The 24,484-nt window shown below is 33.8% G+C and overlaps 1 protein-coding gene across 2 annotated transcripts; it reads right to left on the bottom strand.

Moving 5' to 3' along the window:
- Positions 1-7,764: 7,764 nt before the first annotated feature.
- On the bottom strand, positions 7,765-12,724 carry TPS7 (trehalose-phosphatase/synthase 7). Of its 2 annotated transcripts, XM_047305826.2 has the most exons (5): positions 12,499-12,724; positions 12,336-12,401; positions 9,765-11,802; positions 8,928-9,201; positions 7,765-8,375 (listed from the first exon to the last, which is right to left on the bottom strand). In XM_047305826.2, the coding sequence occupies exons 3-5, from the start codon at positions 11,753-11,755 to the stop codon at positions 8,034-8,036; spliced, it is 2,607 nt and encodes an 868-aa protein (XP_047161782.1). In that variant the 5' UTR covers positions 11,756-11,802; positions 12,336-12,401; positions 12,499-12,724; the 3' UTR covers positions 7,765-8,033. The 2 variants fall into 2 exon arrangements, with proteins under 2 accessions (XP_047161782.1, XP_047161781.1); XM_047305825.2 differs by having other exon boundaries at positions 12,336-12,721.
- Between the last annotated feature and the right edge of the window lie 11,760 nt (positions 12,725-24,484).

Genomic DNA, 24,484 nt, shown 5'->3' with positions numbered 1-24,484 from the left:
ACAACGACCCAAATTTTAATCAATCAGCATCAGTGGCAACGCTACGTTTCAGTAATGGCGAGCCCAACTCTTATTGCAACATGGTGTGATTCTTCATTTCACTTAAGTGTTGCCCAAGTCCAGTCACAACAGCGCCACTTTGCATCAAGATGACGTTTAAAGTCCAGATATCGTGTCAGCGTTGAAGTAGCGGCCCAGTCCTTCATTCAATCAACAGTAACAGTCAAAATGTGGCAGCAGTAAGGGCCCAATCAGGAATCAGCAGACCAGCAGCTTAAACCCAATTTAATTAGCACCGGCCCAAAGCATTCCAAACCAATTCTATTTCTGCTCAAAATAGTCCAGCATAGTTATCCAAGGACCAATAAATCTGCAAGAAAAAAAATGTATTAAAATGAACCTATTTTAAGAAATATTTTTATTTTATTTTCTAAAATATTTTTCTAAAAAGAAAAAGAATCTAATTCTCTAAAAACTAATTTTATTTAACTAAAAACTGCAAATTAACCAAGTTTTTATTAAAATCCTATTTTAATCTTTTTACATTAAACTATTCCATTTCTAACAAATTAAAAGCTATAGAAATCTAAAAAATGATTTTTAACAAAGAAAAATGTGCAAATCTAGAGTGTTATCAATTGGCCCTAGGAGGATTGTCATTTCTTGCTTTGCGCCTGCACTGTGGTGCATGATGGCCCGGCTTCCCACATACGAAGCAATTTCCTTTCTTCTTAAAGGTGGGGTTAGATCCGTTGGGACGAGATTTTTAAAAATAATTTTTTCTATTGTGATCAGGTTTATGTTTGTACCTATTTGGAGCAGGTCTGTCTTCTACCATGTTTGCTTTTGCAGACAAAGCTTTGGCCCTCGCAATAGAACATTCTTTCATGTTGGTATCTTTAATGATTATGTGAGTGATCAACTCTCAGAGTTACATTTTCTTGTGTCTGTGTTTTAGTTGTTGCTGGTAATCAGTCCAGGAAGGCGACAGTTTCTCGATTAGAAGCTCTGAAACAAATTCATCTGGTAGAAGAACGTTCTCCGCTTTGATATCTTCAAGCATCTTGTGGTACTCATTGATTTGAGACTTTATGTCCTTATCTTCAACCATTTCCCAGCGATAGTAATTCCTAATAATAAACCTTTGTCTGACCATATCTTCAGCAGTGTATTTGAGAGTCAACAAATCCCAAATATCTTTCGCTTCCTTATAAGAACACTACGCATCGAACAAATCGTTAGAGAGTGCACTAAGTAAAGTATGGCGGCATACCTTATTTGCATGAACCCAATCTTCAACTTCTTTTGAATTTGGAAGGAGACTGAAGTCCGGTTTTGAAGATGAAAGAGCAAAGGCGGCTCCGTACATGTCTAACAGGATTGACACACGTTCTTGCCAGCGCCGGAAATTCTGACCAAAGAAGACTTCAATTTTTGATACATCCGGAAAAGGTTTCGCTTAAGACCGTCTGAGTTTCGGAAACAATATTCTGATTCTCCGGGATTGAGTTGTTGTTGTCAGCCATAAGTCCTTAGGATTGTTGTAGAAGCTGACAATAAACGAATAAAGATCACAAACAAAGGATTTCCTGAGGCGTGTAGATCATTGTCCTTAAGGACTTATTTGCGGTGTATTGCGGAAGCCCCCAGGATACAACAGGAACTTCTCATAAATTTTTTGAGGATCTCAGAACTAGCAAGGATCTCTAAAAAGATAATAAAATAAACCCAGAATATTTTTAAGAAAAGAAGAAAAGAGAAAGAATGAAACTAAGAGAAGAGAAAATGAGAAAAGAATGATTCTAATGTTGTGTTTTGGAGTAAAGGAAGTGCTCTATTTATAGAGTTCACGGATCACAACCCCTATTTCTTCTAATTAAACCTGTTATGATCCTATACCAGAAAGATAAAGATAACTACCCCATCTTCACTTCTGTTACGTAAAAAGAAAAAAAAATTATTTTTATTTCCTATCTCAAAAACCCATCCAATAGTTTTAATGTTTCTCCACCACATTTTTAGTATACTACAATGAAAATAAATTAATGCTTCTATCATAAGCTTTTTATATCATGAAAGATAAATAAAATAAAACTCAGATTCTCACTCTGTTAAAACAAAAAGATTATATTGTCATGCAGAAAGTTTTATAAAAGCACCTTTCTCTCTCTTATTAATGCTCTTGAAAAACTTTAAAAGCCAATTTTATTCTCCTGCACCCAAATTCTCTTTCTTCATAAAAGTCTTACACAATTCAATACATACCTACTCTTTTAAAGATTCACAACTCAAACCCCCTTAAATGTACCCAAATTCATGCAACACAACTGTTGAGATTGTTGATAAGGGAAGCACTGGTTTAACTAAACCTTAATCTCACAGTGCTCTGGTTTTTTATGATAACAACACATTATTAATAACACATGTATTGATATGTGTTACATGTTCAAAACTTTATTGTGTATGAATTCTTGAAGAACATGTTTGTGTTGATTTTGTATATGTATGCATATTCACTGCTTTTCTACATGATATATCATTTTGTATTGCATAACATATGTTTCAGAAAAAGAAAACCATATGCACTTGGTTGAGCTTATATTGTGTGGCGAAACTGCAAGTTTTAAGTCGACTTCATTATGAAGTAAGTCGATTAAAACTTGTGATTTCGCACAAATTTTCAAAAACAGTACAGTGAGTAATTTTGTAATGAAAAGATTTTCAAAATTGAATTGAAGTGACATAGTCGACTACATGCACAGGGAATTCGACTTACAGACATAAAGGGTTAGAGAGGTGTTTCATATTTTGACGTGGAGGTCTCTATAAAAACCTCGTTGTAAAAACCTTGACCATTATAGTGCATTTGCTTTCGGGTAAAGGAAGGACACTGGATGTAGGCAGTTTGGTCGAACCAGTATAAAAATTGTGTTTGAATTTCTCTATCCCTGAACTCTCTACTTTAAGTTGACTTTACTTTCTGCATAGTCAACTTTATTTTCCACTACACTGATTTATCTTTTTCCTTGAGATTCAAGAAACATTTGAAAGCATTATACTTTGCGAAAAAGATTTGAAAAAGACTCTGATTTTTAAACCTCACAAATTCACCCCCCCCCCCTCTTGGTGTTGAAACTAAGTCATTCTTTTTTCAACAATTGGCACCAGAGCTGGTTTTCATAAGATATTTGAAAAACTAGTCGACTTCTCTTTTCTTTGAATCGACTATATTCTTGGAAATGGCTTCTAGTTTTCAAACCTTTGGTGAAGGTGCATCTACAAACAGACCACCATTGTTTGCAGGTGAAAACTATCTTTTTTGGAAAATTCGAATGCAAATTTTTCTTGAATCTATGGATAGAGGTATTTAGGATGCAATAGTAAATGGTCCTTTTGAGCCAACTCACATTATCAATGGAAAAACTGTTTTGAAAAATTTTTCTGAGTGGTCTCAAGATGAAAATAGAAAAGCACAATATGATGTCAAAGTTAGAAATATCATTGCCTCTTCACTAACAGTTGATGAATTTTTCAGGATATCTCAATGCAAATCTACCAAGGAAATGTGGGATGTCTTGGAAGTTACACATGAAGGCACAAATGAAGTCAAGAGAGCCAGAAAGAATTATTTGATTCAAGAGTATGAACTTTTCATAATGAGGACTGGTGAAACAATATATGAGGTTCAGAAAAGGTTCACTCACATTATCAACCACTTAATGGCTCTTGGTAAAGTTTTTGACAAAGAGGAGATCAATATCAAAATTCTCAAAAGCCTGAACAGAAGCTGGCAACCCAAAGTCACAACAATCTTTGAATCCAAGGATCTCACGAGCATGAACATGGCTACCTTATTCAGGAAGCTAAGAGAGCACGAGCTAGAACTTGGAAGATTGAAAGATGAGGAGGAGATTGAAGAGAAAAAGTCCATAGCATTGAAAGCTACCAGCAAGAAAGTCCATAGCATTGAAGAGAAAAAGTCCATAGCATTGAATATTCTGAATCACTGTTTTCAAAATTGGGTTTAGCCAAAATATATAGACTCATACTTTTGAAAATAAGGTCAAGAAATAAATAATCAAGTTACAACTACTGCTAATAATCGAATATTTCAAGAGATAACTGGTTATCACATAAACTTTTCTAAAAATATTTTCTCGATGTGGTAATCGATTATCAGAAGTGGATAATCAATTATCATAGAGTCTTTTGTGAAAAACTAAAACTTTCCCTAACTGCTATGTTGCTTGGGTTCTGGCTTTTGACTCTTGACTTATTAATTTATATAAGACTTCAACAACTAAACTCTTAAGTTTTCAATGTATCTCTTGAATCCAATCATTCTTTATGTCTTCAACACTTGTCCATGAGTTTTCATCATCAAAAATCTTCATTAAAGCAATATGTCTATCTTCTTCTTTTGTCAACAATCTCTCCCTCTTTTATGATGATAAATAATTGAAAGAGTTTTGATGTTTCTTATTCTTAATCAACAACTTAAAAGAAAAAAGTCGTTAATCTAGGAGAGAAATAAATAACTTTTCTCCCCTTTTTAAATAGAAGGTAGTACAAGATATCAACATAATCATATATCTCCCCTTCAAAGAGGTACAAGTTATCACAAGAAATCATCACAAATATATCTCCGTTGTTTTAATCATAATAAAAAAGAATAATGATGGAAACCCATCTAAGGAGCTTGATGGAAACCCATCTAGGAAGCTTGATGGAAATCCACTCGAGGAGCTACAACATGAGCTATTGATAGAAGAATGGAAGAGGAAGAAGGACTTCAAATAATTATAATCTTGTGAATGATAGTTTATTAGCTTACCTTCCGTTGTCTTAAGTTTTGTAAATAAGTCTTTTCTTTATACCTTGTATTTTGGCCAAGGTTACATATCATTTAAGCTTGTATTTTGGCCATTTCTTTGAATAAGCCTTTGAAACAATCGATTATTTCATCTAATAATCGATTATTCTAGACACATCTTGAAAAGTATGAAGTTTGTCTTATTTAATCGATTGTTAGTTTCTCATAATCGATTATTCCAGAAAGATTTCGACAAAAACTTCAGTTTTGACTCTTTAAACTTGCTTCTTGAGTGGGAATATGAACCAAATGGTTCTTTGAGTTTACTTGAGCTTCAAGTAAGCATAAGGACATACCTAGAGATTAAGGCACCTAGCGCAATGCATCTACACTGTAGAGGAAGATTCATAAAGCTTTACATTCAATGCATTTTCTTTCAAATGGTTTACTCCTCTATCCTATTAATAAGAGTACCCAAAGCTTGTACATTCAACTTGGAATTAATATAGAGAAATTTTGTCAAATGTTGTAGCTCTCCTTTTCTAAGTTTTATAGGATAGTCTTCTTTTTTACTCTCATAACCTTTTCCTTAATGATTGACCCAACCTCTTTAAGCTAAGCTCTAGGATTTGTTGTTCATCTCGCATCCCTCTCCTACTATAATCTAGTTTTAATAGAGAAAGAGTGCTTAAGAAGCTAAGAACTTGAAGCCTAAAACTAGGAGCAAAGCGTTGTACTTATAGATGATTTTGGGTAGTTCTCAGCTTCATTTGTAACGCTCTCTCATGGTGGTTTTTCTTCTTAGCTTAGTTCTCGGTGATTAGCACTTGAGTTTTCCTTCCTTGGATGGTTTATATGGCAGCTTAGCCCCTTTATCTAGTGCTTCAGGTTTTCTCTTGCAAGGGGTTTCTTTTGTGTGTCAACACCATTTTTCACCACTCAGTTAGAAGACCAAGATTCATTGCTCTATATTTTCTACTTTCAAGATGTAGTGTCAATATTTATGGCTCAGCTACATCTTTGCTCTTTTCCTCCGAAATGGCTGCAAACATCAAAATATCATCAAATTCATTAATTTATAATTCTCCATACCTTATTATGTTACTTAAACCTAAAAAGGGTTGTTTTGCTTACAAATGTGGTCAATTATTGTGTGATAAGGGTCAAACTAATGTGGAATTTTAGGTTTTCTAGAGTCTTATCATGTATTCCTATTTGGCGAGCAAGAAAGCCACTTAGTGAGAGGAAGAGGATTTTATAATGGAAATGAGATATCCTTTTAAGACTAAATGAGATGGGTTAAGTAAAGCCTGCATAGTGGTCAGAATCTATTGTGTTGTTGAATAATGGTTATGCATGGAATTTGTACAAGGTATGTCCAAGAAGAAAATATTATAATGTGTGAATTAGGTAGAGTATTGAGTAGATAATTCCTTACCGAGATTATCCAAACTCTAATAGATATTCTAACTCACTAGAGAAAAATATTTGGATGGTTGATGGAAGTTCCTATATTGAGATTCAGTGTGAAAAAAACCAGTCTCACAAGATACAGTGAATTAATCTTGTCATGTAAAGAGGACTTTAAGTCTTGATATATATTTAAGGAAGGAGTTGAGCGAAGGTGGTAATTGCCAAAATTCAATAAAGTACTCACATGGTAATCCAAAATCTCTAATGTTTTATTCAAGCACAAATCTTTTGAAAGTAGTTACATGGTGTTAGTTATTTTTATGATTTGAATGTAACTCATGAATTTGTTTTGTGAATATGATATCTATTGTTAAAAATCTTTTAAATATATTAGTCTACCTGATTTTGTTTATTTATTTTTATTTATTATGATTGTATGTTACACAGAAAGAAATATTCACATAAGAGTTATTAGCCGTGACTAGCTCAAAAAGGCTTAGCAATATGTAGATAATTTTTTATGTGCATGTAGATGTTGGAGTTTATATTCCTCTAGAGGATTTTATGTATATTTTGTTTTAAAACACCTTATTTTTTTTCGAATGTAAACTAATCTCGTATATATTTATATTATCCAGCTGTGTGTGGTTAAACTCTCTAATTACTATAATGTAACTGTTATACATGGATGTCACACAAATCAACAAAATTCCAAAAAAAAATATTTTAAATGAAGACTATGTAACAAATGTTAACATCTAAAGAATAGTATAATAGAGAAGTAATGATAAATTGTATCCTTTCAATAGGCTTCTATGAAATCTAGACTCCATACCCCACTCCAACCCCCACCATCAGTATAACAAGTTATTATCAAATACACTACAAACTATTAAATATTAATTTTTAAGAGATTATACCTTTGCGAATGAATTAATAATTTCAAAAAATGGTTATGTTATGATATTTGAGAAAGAATTTTACAGTTGTTTCCATCGCTTATAGAAAAAGACATTTCCAACTTTTAATGAAATATTTTTTGTACTTCCTAAATCTTTACTTTGTCTTATTATACGAGATTATTTATTTTACACCTTATAAAACTTGGAAAAATCAGGTGCATCCTATCCACAATTAAATGAAAGTAGATACACCCACTCCATCTTCTTATGGATATATTCTTACAAATTGTTAAAGTAGATACACAATTAAATGCTGCCACCGAATTTAGGCTGTTGAAAATTCTTTTCAAGAATCTTCCTGTAGCAAAATATTCCCAGGAATTTAATGTTCGTCAAAGTTCTGTCATACTTCGTTACTCCAGCCGTAAAAGGTTGAAATTGAGTTTTAGAACATCATGTTACTATTTCTTACAATAGAAGTTCAAGTTAATTTTTATTCAAATTTTCTAAATAGCATTAAAATTGAATAAGAAAGAACTTAAATATACTAATTACTATATTGCACGCTTCTGGTATAAATGGTTTAAGTTTAGTAGGAACATCTCTGAATAAACTGTGTTCCGAGAAATCAAAATCTAATTTTGGAAAGCAAGAATTCCACTATTTTCTTCCTTTGTTATAGGACATAAAAACCAAACTAACATCTTTGTCTGCTGCTACACCACAACCAACCAAAGTTATGAATAACGGAACAGAAATAATGACGGGATTCTCCCAAAAATATATGTAATATATAATAGAAGAAAGAAAAGCAAAAGAAAGAAAAAATTTATGAAAACATACTCTGCAAACGCCCCAAATGTCACCACGAATATTACATCCCAATTAAAAAAAATCATGATCATCTAAATCAGAGAAACCTGAACTGATACTTGCCTCCGAGAGGAATCCCCGGTTTCTTGTATGCAGGGTGAAGAATCTGATTCTTCGGCCAAAGATTCTAGCATGCTTGTTACCTCGGTTGTATCATCCAGATAATACTTTGCTTTGCTTGGCTTTTGTCCAACTGTGCAAGCAAACACAGAAGCATTGGAGGCAAGAATATTCCTTGAAATTGCACTACTAACTATTTCAAACATGTCCTCATCTGATCTGTCATCACCAACACACAGCACAAAGTCAGCCTGCTTGCCTTTCCCGTCCATTGACGAAAATATCCTTTCGGCCACCAAACCTTTGCTCACATCCTGCAAACACAAACACCCAAATGGAATCAGATGAATCACTATGTCATTTACCAGCTGCTATGCAAACCCGAGGAATTCAATATTCCAGTTGAAAATTTTAACCACTAAAAAACCTTTCAAAAGCATCAATTGTTTCCAAAAACAGGGGTCTTGTCAAAACAGAACATCAGAAATATGAAAGAGAATATGTGAGATTTGGAAAGACATGGACCAGGTTCTATAAAAGGTCCAGTTTTTCTACTTTTTGCAACAAAATATTCCTTAACTACTTATTTAACACTTCTTTTTAACAAATTAATGGCGCTGGTAACATTACAATGATACTATCGCAGAAGCCTTGATGAGCTCTCAACAGTTCACACAAACCGTATTTAACAACAGGTTTTTCCTAGTGCCACCAAAAAAATATGAAAGCAAAACAAACAAATTAAATGCAGCACATTATGCTCTTTTTTAGGGTATTATACCACTAAATAATCCAAACTCAAGAAAGTAGCATTTTAGAAAGGAGATTCAGAAAAGACTCATTTTCGTCTCAGATATTATATATACCTGTGGTTTTACTTCAACAATAAACTGGCCACTCTTCACGGCAACAGGCTCATTGGCCAAAACACTTTCTAGATGATCTAACATTTCCTTAGCCTGAGAAGATCCAAAACCAAGATCTGCATCACGGTACTGCCAGACTAAAGCACTTTCTTTTCTTTCAATTGAGGAGCCATCAGTTGCCTCAGTATATAGTTTCATCACAGGTTCAGCTATCTGCATCCATCCAAAGTCGGAGGACTTACCACAAATTTCCCATTCTCCATTGTGGCCCCATCTGAATAAAACAATTTGTTTAATATAGAAATTGCCATGTTACCAAATCAGAAAATGCAGGACAGAATTTAAGGACTGAAGATCGAGAGAGATGAGAATCTATATGTTAGAGTTAAGTGCAGAAATAGTGAGAAACATTTTCAGAAATAAAACACGACTCGAAGGGAATTTCTTCCTGACATGGCTGTCAGATGCCTCAGAAATAATTTGAACTACATAGTGTGACTTACTAACAATACTTGCAAAACCCAATATAAATATTTTGTAATACTATATAGTATCTGTTAAATTAGACTTTAGACACACTTTGACCCTTGCTTAATGGGCCTTGGTCAAAATGAATAAAACAAAATTACTGTAACATGATTTATTCATACAAAAATAGCACTTTCCACAACACCACAGCATACATTGTATGATGAAGAGCCCTAAGATATGTTTCATATGACAAGTACATAAGCAATCTGTGGAGAGTTAATATGAAGCAAAACAGAAAAATAGCTGACATTTCGGAGAGAGGGAGAGAGGGAGAGAGAGAGAGAGAGAGAGAGAAAGAGAGCAGACCTCAAGAAGTACCCATGTTCTGCGGCAATTCCAAGTTTTCTGCAGGGAGCAAACCATTCACTTAAGCTCTCTCTCCCCCTTCCACTAACAATAAAAACAATATTTTTTGGGTCTGCACTAAGTGATTCCATAATAGACAAGACCTCCTTGCTTGGACTCTTGTTAATGGAGTTCTGCGGCATCACAGTACCATCATAGTCCAACAAAATGGCCCTACTCTTTGCCCTCTTGTAAGCTGAGACCATAGCATCAATTGAGAGCTTTTTAAAATTAGGATCAAGTGCCACAACTCTAAATCCAAAGCTAAGACCTATTCCCCAACATCTCTTCCTTAGAAGGTCTGTGCAAGCCCGCTCCATGTCTTGCAAAAAGCTACGTGACCAGTAAGCCACATCATGGGTGCTGACGTACCGGTAATGCTTCTCATGCCGCAACTGTTTCTCCCCATCACTCATTGAGATGGCCTCATTCATTGCCTCTGAAGTTGCTTCAACATTCCATGGATTGACACGGATTGCCCCACTAAGTGATGGAGAACACCCAATAAATTCTGATATCACCAGCATACTCTTCTTTGGGTCACTGGCATTGGAACATGATTCAGAATCAGATATTCCCTGTCTACAAGCAATATATTCATAAGGAGTTAGGTTCATTCCATCCCTTACAGCTGTGACAATAACACACTCAGCAATGCTGTAATAGGCAACTTTTTCAGCAATAGATACTGCTCTATCTATAAAAACAATAGGTTCATAACCAGGCCGCCCAAACACTCTGTTGATCCTGGTGCAGCTTTCTTGTATTTCAGCATGTATCTCATCCAGATGTATCCCTTTACCTCTAGCAGGATTAACTATTTGGACCAGAATAGCTCTTCCTTGCCATTTAGGATGTTGTCTGAGCATCTGCTCCATTGCCAAAATCTTCAAATTTATGCCTTTAAAAATGTCCATGTCATCAACACCAAGTAAGATGGTTTTTCCTTCAAATTTCTGTTTGAGCTCCTTAACCTTGGTCTCCTCAACTGCCATTCTCATGACTGAATCAATCCGACCCATGTGAATCCCAACAGGCATAATCTTAATACTGATTGTCCTTCCATAATACTCCAATCCTAAATAACCCCTCTTAGACTGATACTCCAGACCCAACATACGACTGCAGCAGGAAAGGAAATGACGAGCATAGTCAAAGGTATGGAATCCGATGATATCAGAGTTTAGCAATGCTTTCAGTATCTCTTCCCTTACAGGAAGAGTCCTGTAAATCTCTGATGATGGAAAGGGGCTATGCAGGAAAAATCCCATTTTAACCCTGTTAAAACGCCTTCTTATGAAAGTAGGCAGCACCATCAAATGATAATCATGAATCCAAATGTAATCATCCTCAGGGTTTATTATTTCAACTACCTTCTGAAAAAATAGCTTGTTTGCTAGCACATAAGCTTCCCACAAAGTGCGATCAAATCGATGGCTTTTGTCCGTTGAAAATGGTAACATGTAATGAAAAAGTGGCCACAACTGCCTTTTACAAAAACCATCATAAAATTTTGCCAAAACGTCAGCAGGTAAGAAAGTCGGAACACATTTGAATTTATCTAACAAATTCTGAGACACGTCATCCTGTTCTGCTGGATCAATATCAACGCGTAAGGAACCAACATAAAGAACTTCCATGTCATCGGGAAGTCCATCCTTAAGCTGTAAAAGTAACGAATCTTCATTCCAACTGAAAGACCACCCTTTGTTGTCCTCTCTTCGCTTTGCCTTCAATGGTAACTGGTTAGCCACAATGATCATTCTATCCGTAGTAATTGTCGACGGGTTATCAGAGGAAACACTAACTGCCTGATCATCATCTACCTCAGTGAGAAACCCTGGAACACTCATAACCCTCGGCATCCGCCTCCTCTCCCTAGACTCCCTCCCCATTGCCGGGAAATTCCCAGAGGCCAAATCTAAAAGATTTGTATACGATCTGGACATCATCTTTGCGCCTTCCTAAATAATACCCAATCCCACAAAACTCCTTCACTCTGCAAAATCAAAGAAAACAACAGCAAACAAAAACCCATTAATCATTGAAGGCACAAGAACAACCTAACCCATAGCCTTCAAACACAAACACACGCATTCTCATATATCAACACGTGAGAACTGGATTCATTAAGTGATAAATGACGAAACACACTGTATAACAACACATACATACTTTCCTGGTGGCAAATAGTTACCACTATACCAAAATGCAGACACATCACACACACACACATGGTAATTCCGGAACACATATTCCAATCTTAGATACTATGCAAAAGCCCCAAATTCTTGACCGCCAAAATAGGTTACATCACATTGAGCACAGGAACAGACACCCTTTACAAGGGTTTCAACAAAAATTAAAAAGCCCCATTATTCCAACAAAACTTAAGCGATTTTCCGACACAAAGGGATCGATGAAAATCCTACCCGATTAAAAAACAAAAAAGACGCCCCTTTTATTGTCAAGAACAGAAAAGGGAACAGCACAGGAAAATTGAGAAAACGGGGAATTGAAATGATAGCAGACCTTGTTCGATTGAAGCAATGACAAGAGAAGAAGAGATTCCTTATTGGCAACAGTAGCAGGTTGGAACTGAAAATTAATGGGAAAATTTAGAAAAATAAGCCAAAAAAGGAAAAACTAGGGTTTCCTTATTTACAAGATCTCCCTCCTCTTTCTCTTTCTCTACCTCTTCTCCCTCTTTCTTTCTTCCTTTCTTTCTTTCTTCCTTTCTTTCTTTCTTTCTTCCTTCTGCTTCTTCTGCTTTCAGCCCGAAACGAATTACGAATTAGGAAAGCGTTATAGTGAAAATATAGAAACGCAGATTCACAGAATTAATATAAAATTTCACAAACCGAATATTAACTATTTAATTAATTAATTAATACACATTCATAGGAACTGAGGCGAACGCAAAATAATCAAATATGTCCAATTTCTTTTACGTTTTAAAAATATTATTTGTCTCTCTCTCTTTTAATTTTTTTAAGCACAACAAAATCGTGGCCTCTTATCTACAGGGGCGTACGGTGGCGCCATGAGTGCATCGCGCTCGTGTGACGGACCAATGGGAGGCCGCGTTGCCTTACGCGTGAACAATGGAAGTGGCAGTGAGGAAATGAGAGTGCAGGCGAAGGTGAGATTAGTCGAACTTTATAAGAAATTGGATAAGGTTGGGTTGGGAAGTGAGTGGAGCGAAATGCCAGCTGGCAACACCCGGAGAGAGCATTGACCACGCGCTCTGCACGTGCTTCGGACCTAACGCGTACTCGCAGTACGTTGGCGCGTCACTGTGTTGCACCCACCACGCGGACAAGGGTAAAAAGGGAAATGCAGAAGAGAAAAAAAATGTGAGAAGTGGAAAATCACCGCAGAGAAGAAAAAGTGAAATACTAAAAACTATACATGACATGAACCTTTAACATAATCATTCAAGTTTTATTCTCACTTTCTATCAGTTTATTATTTAATTCTAATTGTGTTTCTTACATCTTAGACTAATTCCTCTATCAATGAATATTATTTATAGTTTTCACTATTTTAAACAATTACACTGAACTAGATGAAAAATTATAAATCATAAAGCTGTTCACTAATTTATATTTTCGAAATGAAAAAGTTATCTTAATACAAACATAATGAGATTGTTAATTTTTTGTTCAAAACAAAGAGTGTTAATTAGTATTATAAATTTTAAACCAAAATCGCAATCATTTTAGAGTGTAAGAGTTATATTTATCAAAAGTATTGGTGGGCTTTATTTATCTTATACGTTTAAGTTCTTACAACTAAGTCAAAAATAATAATTAATGTGTCATTTACTAAAATATATTAAAAAATCTTACTTTTTCAGTGAATGTATTATTTTTACTTTCAATAAAGACAAAGCTTAAATTAATTTTATTTAAATAATTTTAAAGAAAAAGTTTATGTATGATCAAAACTAATAATGTTAATCAATTTGATTTTTTTTAAAATATTAAAACAAAAATAACTTTAAAATATGGGAGATTATATAACAAGTTGTGAACAAAATTTCGATTTCTTTATAGAAGAAAATAAAAATTATATTTTAATACAAATTCACTTAAATTTTTATTTTAAATTTCATAAACTAATTTTAACTTATGAAAAAATCTATGTCATCTTTTTTCTAAAGAAAGTCGTTCAACACATATCCTAAATTCAAAAGTAAGTTAATCATATTTGAGACATGATTTGAAAAGAAATATTATTTAGCTATTCTAAAAAGAATGGCAAAAAGAAGATAACAAAACAACTGAAACGAAAGCAAATACAGCAGTAAAGAGATTTTTGTAGTTATTTGTTACAAGGAAAAATAAAAGAAAAACAGACTTTTATTGAAAATAAGAAAAAAAAGTGTAATTATAAAAATATTTAAACATTATAAAAAATAGTAGTTAAAGCCGGATTGACCAACACTTCATAACGGTTACTGAGAACTAGTCCATTATTCAAACAAGATAGAACTCTAATAGATATTAATATTTATTTTTTTGTATAATAAAATAATCTATTAAATTTATTTGAATTTGAATAATAGTTAGGATAATCGAACATACGACACAGTTATATTTATCAAAATATAAGCATTAGTTTTTAACAAAATTATTAAAAATTTAAAATTTACAAATTTTCGAAAGTTATCAAAAATAATTTGTATATTAATATTAATTTTATTTTAATTATTAATAAATTCGATTAAAATTAATAAAAATAAACTAAAGAATGTCTTTTTCTCAAAAATAAAACATATAATTATTTATTGAATTGAACTAACTATTTATTAAAAATATGTAATAATAAATAATATATATATATATATATATATATATATATATATATATATATGTATATTTAAGAGAGATACTTGAAATCTAACAAGGAAAAAAACACTTATATGGAGTCTTATTTTATACCTTTAAAAAGCCATGAATTTAAATTGATTTATTGTCATTATAAGCAGAAGAAAAACTCTATGAAAAGTTACCATTTGATATGTCTCAAAAATTCTGAAACAAATAATTTGTCTTGTGACCCACCAAATGTGATGGCTCAACTTTAGTTGTACATGCTCTGAAAGATGGTAACAATAATATATTCTGTCATTTCTATTATCAAAATGTGCACATTTGGTAAAAATAATAAATTTAGGGTCACAAAGACCTAAAATTTTTACCATTTTTGGAGTACACCAAAACACCCAAAAGGATAGTTGGCTTGGGAATTGGGTTTATACCTTTTACTTGTTCAAATTTTGAAGGACTTCAACAAAATAGGTTAAATTCATATCCATCATGCTATATAGGCTTTTATTAGAAATCAATCATATGACCCTTTGAATGTGGTAGTGATAGCCCTAGATTTATGATTGTTGCCCTAAAATCACTTTTATGATTGTTAAATGTGAAAAGGGGTGACGTAGGCCTATCTTCTATAGACAACAACATGTAAGTTAAAGTCAACAAAATGAAGAAACATGAAGTAATAAGATCCTTCTACTTTGTTTATTATAGACCAACATGTCACATTATTAAAACTATTCCTTGTTCGTGAATGAGATAGGAATAATGAAGTTTATTTGATTTAGATAATTATGATGAAAAGCCTTATCATATTGTCACATAAAAACCAGAAAAAGAAGGAAAAAGGGCATTGTCATTGACAATGAAATAGCGTGCCAACACAACAACGTAATTCAGAAGTAACATCCCATGCCATAAACTATATTATAAATGGAAATAAAAGATCTTGTTCTTGGAATAGGTATCACACTTTTTTCTGCAAGGAGATTGCAATTGTTACTTTTCCTTTTCTTTTTTTTAATTTAAAACAAATAAAGCACTGGTTGGATTTCTGAAATAAGTAAATCAACGTTTTTCTTTGTTTATGAATTAACTTTTGGAAGAATAAATATTCTTATTTAGGTCATATCAAGTTTTATGATACTCTTTATAAATAAGATATAATATGTGACTTTTAACAATGATTAAAAAGGGTTTTCAAACTAATTTAATTGTTGTTATAAGTTTAAAACAATTGACTGTAAGTGAATTAAATCATTGTTATTTGATATCAAATCATTGAGCAAGCGTGTTTAAATTAATAAAAGGTGCAATCTTTATCTTCTTTGGTAGTTCTCTAACACCATAACAAAATTAACAATCACTTATAAAATAATATATGCATTCACCCAATACATTTAATTTATAATTATTTACTAATTTCTTTAGTCTTACATAACCTAAAAGTAAACTTGAGTTAGGATCTACTCATAAGACCAATTTACAACTCATAATTTGAATTATAATGAATATAATGAAATTGATTTATTAATATATTTTAATTTGTTACAAAATTACTTAAGAGGGTTAATGAAAAGGTAATTTACCAAAAGTCTTCTATAAATAAATATTTAATTCATTGAAAAATATATAGTTCCTTCGTAAACATGTGTCTAATTATGAATATTAATAGTAATAGTTAAACTAATTTCAAGGGTGGTTTGGTTGCTTTCCAATCTCATTCTTGTGGAATTTGATCTCCAAGAGATGTTCCTTGTTCAATAGGGTGAATCGATAATTGTGCATCAAGTGTGGATCAAGTTAAAAGGTGGGGACAAAGTATGATATGAATCAGAGATGTTTGACAAAGACAAGTGAAGAATAGACGCACATGATCTTAGTTGTAGAAGATTTCCTATATGTGTTCCAAAGTAGATACCAAATTACCACCTAAGAGTGGTAGGGTTCATTATTGCATTGGTGTTTAAAGCAGAATCAGTGTCAATAGTTCTTAACTAGATAGTTTTTGTGGTTAGTGTGGAGTAAAAATGCAAGTGGCAGAGAAGTTAAAGAATTAGTGGTTTAAACTTAGTGTAATCGTCGGAATAACTAAAGTTTAGTGGATCTAGAAGCAGATTGTATATGCTAAACCGTTCAAATGTAAGTTTTGGCTCAAGGAGGAGTGACTATTAGACATATTGTTCTAAAGGTGGAGCCAAGGTTGAGGAAATGGAATGTTAAGGCTATCAATGAAAAGGGGAATTCCAAAGGTCTTATAGGTTTTATAGAAGTTTTGAGGGAGGTTTCTAAAGGGTGCTTGTTTTCTTGTCACAATAGACACACAAGGGGTCATCCTTTTGAGTAAACAAAGAAGTGGGTTTGTGTGTGGATCAGAGTAGCATACTGAAATGGTGATAGGTTATGTTTCTTGTTTGTGGGAGATACATGAGAAGAAATATCTTACTCATGACTTGGTGATTGATGGGTTAGGGAAGGGAATTCTTTAAAGCAACGGAGACATTGTTTTAATGAGGTTTAGATAAAGGTGTTTAGTGATCATCAAGAGATAGAAATGTGTAATTTCACAAAGGAAGTTGGATAGGAGACGAAGGAGATGAACTAAGCTATGGTTTCAAGTTGTAATGTCAACCTTGAAGATAGAAAGTGTTAATAGATGCTTTGAGCAAAAAAGAAGATTCAAGTCATTGGTTTGACGAGGTAAGAGTAAGAGTTAGTGGAGAAGTATAAGAATCTAACCTAGGAAGTGAAGTTGTGAGTAGATTTCCTTAGTATAGAACTAGTGAGTTTGTAAACAAAATGGTTGGGAAAAAGGCAGATCGGACAATCCTAGTTCGAGATGTATCATAAAGTTGTTAGGTACTGATCAAGCCTGTGATTTCAAGTTGAGAAGGATGCAGTTCTAAAGATGGTTACAAGTTAATGGGTTAAGAAGTGTTGATGGAGTACCATATTTGGTTTTGTCGTTGCAGTAATTGAAAGTTCTACCTTGGAAATGGGCTAACATTGTTGTGAACTTGATTACCCACTAGCCAAAGTCTAGTAAAGGAAGTGTGATGTTATAAAAGTGGTTGTGAATAAGGGTGACCAAGAGTGTTAACGTTTGGTAGTAGGCCATAAGTCATGTGTGATCAAGTCAACTTAGTGGTGCTTCAAGGAGGAAATAAGGTGGTGTGAAACGATAACTATCATGTTTCAGATTGAGACCTAAGGCTATCTTTTGCTTTTGGTAAAACCTACAAGAGATAATGGAAGGTATATGGAAAGTGAGTTTAGTATATTATATACATATTGGTTGGTTAAGCATAAAGGATTATTCAAGATTTAGGTTTGAGATTGACATTTACATTTGTAGAGTAATGGTTAAACCAATCTACATTGTTGAATATTATATCATTTAACACAGAAGTAAGGTTTTTAGTTAGTTAAGATCTTGGGAATGCTATCTCGGTCAAGTATAGGTGATAAGGAGAGCATACTTTTATTTCTACCTGATGAGTGAATTTTTTAGGACGAAATTTTTCCTTTTAGGGAGAATGTAACGACCTATAAATTGACATTTTAGAAGTGATAGTGGTTTAAAAATAGCGAGACTCGATTACTTTAATATTAAAAGGTTTTAATATAAATAGTTTTGTTATGAACAAGTTTTATTATTTTAAAACACATCATATCTCTAATTACCACTTTTATAGAGTTTTTTTACTTCTCTCTAGGAGCTTTCATCCTCCGTTCGTTTGATTTAAGAATCATAGGATTGATCCTTACGATGAGCTCTTCATTTTGGAATGACCTGTTTCTTCAATAGAATAAGTTGGTTTTCTACCCTTTTTCTTGGTTTGTTCGTTCTTTCTTTGCATGTTACAATTTTTGGCTTGCATGTAGTATTTGAATTTTCTTTGTTAGTCTCTATTAATCACTGGACCAAATGGCGTGTTCAGATCGTGTTTGTATTATTTCTAAGGGAAAATAGAGCTTCTTGTGCGTTTGGAAGTGTTTTTAGGATTCTTAAAGTGTTCGGTCTGTTTATCCGGTAAAGGAAGTTAATTACATTGATTTTAACTAATAAGCAATTTATAGTTGATGATTATATGCTTGTATGATAATTAATTGGTGTAATTGAACTGTTTGATGAAATATGATCTGTTGAGTTTAGTTAGGGGTTTTGATATGTTGAAATTTTGATATGTTGTATGGCTGAGACTGCAATTGAGGTGAATTGAGTCATTGATTTGTGTATAATATGAAGATTGGTTGTTTTGGCATCTATGGTTAGTGTTAAACTAATTTGCAAGGTTAGAATGACATAAATATGTAGAATTTTGTTTTGTAGAATTATGCAGACTAGCTGAGCAATCATATACTCGCTAGGTGAAGTCAAAGTCAAAGAGTTACTGACTTTGTAGTAATTGGGTGAGAAAAATCTCACTAGATGAGATCAAAATCAAAGAGTTCAATAACTCTTAAGATGATTTAAGTTTGTAAGTTCTAGTGATGTTCTCACTGCACGAGCTATTTGGTCATTGAGCGAGTGTACTGTCAGGTACTACTCACTAAGCAAACACGTATTATGACCAAGTGAGTGTGCTATCGGGTACCACTTGTTGAACAAACAGATCTGGTGACTAACCAAACATATCATAATTTTAACTAAATTTTCATATGTTTATGATGATGCGTTTAATGTGTATGATTATGTGAATTTTAAAATAATGGTTGATTATAATATAATATGTATGAATGGTTGGTACTAATCCAAGGAAGACTGGTACTGATTAAACTAGTGTATGTATTGATATATGGATTCCATATCGGGAGTTATCTTGACACTCTAATAATTATCCAATCTGAAGTAGAGAAGGGTGAGGTATGTGGTGAGAGACAAAAGGTCTTAGTCTAGGAGATTTATCTTGGCCAAAGGCATTAACAAAACTAACCTTATGTGTGGTAGGATAAAACTCATTGACAATGATTTTGCAGAGTACTAGAGGCCACCATAAGTACATAACTCGTCAAAGTTTGATATCAATACATGTATGTGAATGGTCAAGTTTAACATGAATCATTGCATGTTTTAGGATTTGTTGATATGAATGTTTAGATGTGTTAATATGTATATAAATGTTGTATGTTTGTTCTTTTTGGTACATTAACTTACTCTTTCATCTTCGTTTATCCTTCTTGCTTGTAATGATCACCTTAATGATGTGAGCAAATGAAGTTGATCCGATGTAGGGTGAGGGAGATGTCGCAACTAGGGATGGCAACGGGTCGGGTCGGGCACGAATAGTGCCTACCCGTAACCCGACCCGCTAGATAAAATTGTACCCGCTACCCGTCCCGCTACCCGTCCCACTACCCGCTGGATACCCGCCTTAAATAAACCCATAGATTTTTTTCAATCCGCGGGTACCCGTTGGATACCCGTTTTCAACCCGCGAATATTTAAAAAATATATATTTTACAATGAGAATTAAATGAAAAAATCCAAATTAAATTACAAAAAAGTGCAAATAATATTTAAAACATATATCAAGTAAAGTAAATAGATAAGTAAATAAAAGTTAAAACTTAGATTCAAATTAATAGTAAAAATAATTCAAATTAATACAAATTAAATCAAAATTAGTACAAAATAAAACTTAAATTCAAATAATTGTTCTAAAAATAACACTCCAAGATTTATGTTTGTTCTTCTTCATCTTCATTTTGACCACTTAATTCCTGAAACAAATAAATACAAATAAAATCATCAATCAATGACAAAGTGACACTATTAATAAAATTAGATTAAAATATTATAAACAAAACTACTAACATTATCATCAATTATCTCCTCTGGAATTGTATTAAGCTTCATGTTATCCACTTTCAATTTTGAAGAACCTGAAAAAGAAAAATAAATTCATTTGTCATAGCCAATCATTTGAATAAATATAAATATGTGTACTATATACCTGGTGCCGATTGGCTAAGGAGAATCTAGAGCCAAAATAGGCAACCGATCGACTGTTAAACAAATACTAATTAGGAAAGGTAAATATCATTAATGGCCAATTAATACGTTTAATGGACATATTAAATGCAAATATACGCGATTTATGAGTGATTGACAGGTCATATTGTACAAGAATATGGTATTAATGGACAATTAGCAGGTATATTAACAAGTATTATTGGATTGATTGTCGTATCAAATATGAATATACGACATTATTGTCATATCAAATATGAATTAATGAGTTTGATTGTCGTAAGCCCTATAAATATAGGGTTAGTGCCTAGGTAAAGACATCTTGATCTATTATAATAAAATATAGACCTCTTTATAAAACATATCTCACTTGAGCGTTGGAGGGTCTTCTGCAAGTCAACCACCCATCGGAGCGGATTACGTTTTGGGAGAGCATTGGACAATCAAAAAAGAGCAGAGCAAAGAAGGACGACCGAACCTCGGACAAATTCAACCGAAACATTTTGGGTCCCACCGTGGGGCTGAGCGACATCCCCATGAAACCACGAGGAGCCAGACGTGTAGACATGCGCTCGACCTCGACATTGCTACTTCGGATCAATACCAGGTTTTGCAACAAGAGTACAAAATTCCATAATAATTTCTAAAGGCATGTCTTTTGTTTTGAGAACTTTCAGGAACGTTCAACCCTACATCCAACCTTGTTAGGTTGCGGGGCGATGGTACAAAACCCAGGGAACGCTCTCTTAGAGCTCCCTGTCCTAAACCGAGCGGTGAAGAATGTTCGTGAACTCTCACTCTCGTCCATAAAACCCAGGGAACGCTCTCCGAGAGCTCTTAGTCCTAAATCGAGCGGTGAAGAGTGTTCGTGAACTCTCACCCTCGTCCACAAAACCCATGGAACGCTCTTCGAGAGCTCTTGGTCCTAAACCGAGTGGTGAAGAGTGTTCGTGAACTCTCACCCTCGTCCACGAAACCCAAGGAATGCTCTCCAAGAGCTCTTGGTCCTAAACCTAGCGGTCACAAGTATTCGGCCATTCAATCTCAAACCACAACACACCACTCGGTGATTCAAAAGGGTAATCACTCTTTCCCGCCACTTTAAATTCGTCCAGCGTATTTAAACCCCTTCGCACCTACAAACAGCTGCTCGGGGCTTGGAGGGCTTAATGTACTATACCTGGTGACCGATCGGCTAAGGAGAATCTGGAGGCAAAAGAGGCAACCGACCGACTGTCAGACAAACACTAATCAGAAAAGGTAAATATCATTAATGGCCAATTAATACGTTTAGTGGTCATATTAAATGCGAATATACACTATTTATGAGTGATTGATAGGTCATATTGCACAAGAATATGGTATTAAGGGATATTAGCAGATATATTAGCAAGTATTATTGGATTGATTATCGTATCAAATATGAATATACGACATTATTGTCATATCAAATATGAATTAATGAGCTTGATTGTCGTAAGCCCTATAAATATTGGGTTAATGCCCAGGTAAAGACATCTTGATCTATTATAATAAAATATAGGAATGGCTAGAAAATCTCTTGCAATCATTTGTAAGATTGGATATTTTAATCCATTAGTCTTCCACCAAATTAAAATGTCAAATTCTTCATCTGAATCCGGTAGTGTCGATTCCTCCAAGTAATAATCAAGTTCTAACTTATAATTTGATGGTTCATTTTTCTTTGCAATCTGATGTTTTGCAAAATCTCTCCTCCAAGCATCTTTTCTTCCATCAATAATTTGGCCTACATTTTTATTATTACTATTTAATAAATATTTGAACAAGTATAAATATGAAAATAGTATACTCAATACTTAAAAAAGTATACGTGAAGGAATTGGACTAAAAAAGGTGTCGACGAGCATAATTCCTACCCCTTATATAATGAGGATATTGTTTGACAACAAATTTCATATCAAAATTTCAACAAATTGTCATCAATTTATTTATTAAATGAAAATCACCAAAAGGTCAAATCAATGTCATAAAAAAACAAAAGAACTCTAGAATACTGTGAAATGTTTACTTTAATAGTTCTTTGTTTGGAAAAATAAAAGGGAGTCACGAGACATTTTTAATATACAATGTGTTTAGATTTGCTGAGATATTTTCAAAAGATAGAATAGAGAAGAAGATAGAAGTTCTGATGTAGCCGAGAAAGAAGGAAATGTAAAATTGTATGTTCTGTGTGTATTAAAATGTGAAAGTATACAAGTGGCTTTATATGCACAGTGAATGGAAACAGATGTAGAGTTGTTATTAAGACAACTGTCCAATTAATGTTGTGTTGATGGAAACAGATGAAACACGGTGATAAGGAAGATGAAAGTTGCAAATCCCCTGAGTAGTAGACTTGTGTGGGAAACATGTTTGAGTGAGTTTAAATCCTTGGGGAAGATTGCAGTGAGGCTTATTTTTCAGCATGCAACTTCATGTGGGTTTAAGAGTAATTGATCTTTTATGAGGAAATTTTCAGCTAATAAGCAGTCAAGAGTTGCCTTGGAGAGGGCTTAGAAAATGATATACATTGCAACTCATGCCAAGCTTGAAAGGAGAGAATTTTCCAGTGAGGAAGAGAAGGATGCAGAGTTGTTTGCCATGTCTGGTAGTGAAGATGGCATGCTGGCTGAAGTTTATGTTGATGCTCCTTTAGTGTAATGTGCTTTTTTTCAACTCTTATAGAATTGTGTAATTTTAGGATTTATGAGATTCTTTCCACAACTCTTGTATTATTCCCTCACATCTAGTTGAAAATTTTTCATGACTTTGGGTTGAAACAGAAGGAATATTAGAAGGGACCAAAAAAACCATGTTGTTAGTGACCGTGTTATGATCAGCTTTGATTCTAATGAATCATCAATCTTGCTCTTTTATCAACATAACAACAATCTAGGAAAGGAGCAAGACGAATGTCATGTCCCAAAAATTTTACGAGATTTTTTGTAATGAGAATGATTATTGCATCCTAGTTCTAATATCAATCTTCGAGATATTAGTTCAAAGATATTTACTTTTTGAGGCTTCCAGCTAAGTTCAAAGACATTTACTTTTCTCTAAATGATAAATCTAGATTATGAAATACAAGAGGACGTACCTGAGGTTAAGTAATCAGCAACAACAAAATCAAACGAAAATCGTAAAAATCTCCTCTTGTGCTATTGGATGCTAGGAGGCCAACAGCAAACAAAACATCAATTTTCTTCTCTACGAAACCCCGAACTGATTCTCTACTTCTTCTAGCTTTACAGCTGCAACGAGAAATATTCCAGACATTACGAACTCCCCCAAACACAAAGTAACCTAAACTCCCAAACAAACCAAACACAAAAATCGATCTCATCCCCAAACCCAAAACTCTACCGAAAAGAGGTAACATAAGAGATTTAGAAGTACATTACATTATGCGTCCCTGGTTGAGAGAAAGATTTTGAATATCTTCTTTGGAGCTACAAAGAGGCACGGTTCACGCATGGAGCTGCAAAGAGAAGAAGCACGACACGACACGCGGATGGAGTATGAGGAAAGAAGTAGAACACATTCATAAAACCTAATTTAAACTAAGGATAAAGATGTAATTTCAACTTCTAAGTGGGTAACAGGTACCCGTGGGTACAGATAATGCAATACCCGAACCCGACCCGATAACGAGCAGGTACTAAAACACCCGCTACCCACTATTCGCGAGTACCTACTACCCGCGGGTACCAACTATCCACAACGGGTTTAATCCACGGATACCCGTGGGCACGAGTTTTTTTGTCATCCCTAGTCGCAACATATAGTTAGGATTTGTCATCTTGTGTATAATCCTTTTCTTTCTAAAAGTTCTAGCTTTTATATATATATATATATAT

This window comes from Vigna umbellata, chromosome 6, assembly GCF_029865625.1.
Source record: "Vigna umbellata cultivar VRB3 chromosome 6, Vumbellata_1.0, whole genome shotgun sequence".
Taxonomy (NCBI): domain Eukaryota; kingdom Viridiplantae; phylum Streptophyta; class Magnoliopsida; order Fabales; family Fabaceae; genus Vigna; species Vigna umbellata.
Note: the sequence above shows the minus strand (reverse complement) of the source record. Positions and strands in the feature narration are given on the sequence as shown.

Coding starts and splice junctions, on each gene's coding strand:
- TPS7 (XM_047305826.2), bottom strand. CDS start 11,755: ATGATGTCCAGATCGTATACAAATCTTTTAGATTTGGCCTCTGGGAAT. Junction 9,202..9,764: donor GAACATGGGTACTTCTTGAG/GTCTGCTCTCTT, acceptor TGTTTTATTCAG/ATGGGGCCACAATGGAGAAT. Junction 8,376..8,927: donor TTGTTGAAGTAAAACCACAG/GTATATATAATA, acceptor TTGTGTTTGCAG/GATGTGAGCAAAGGTTTGGT.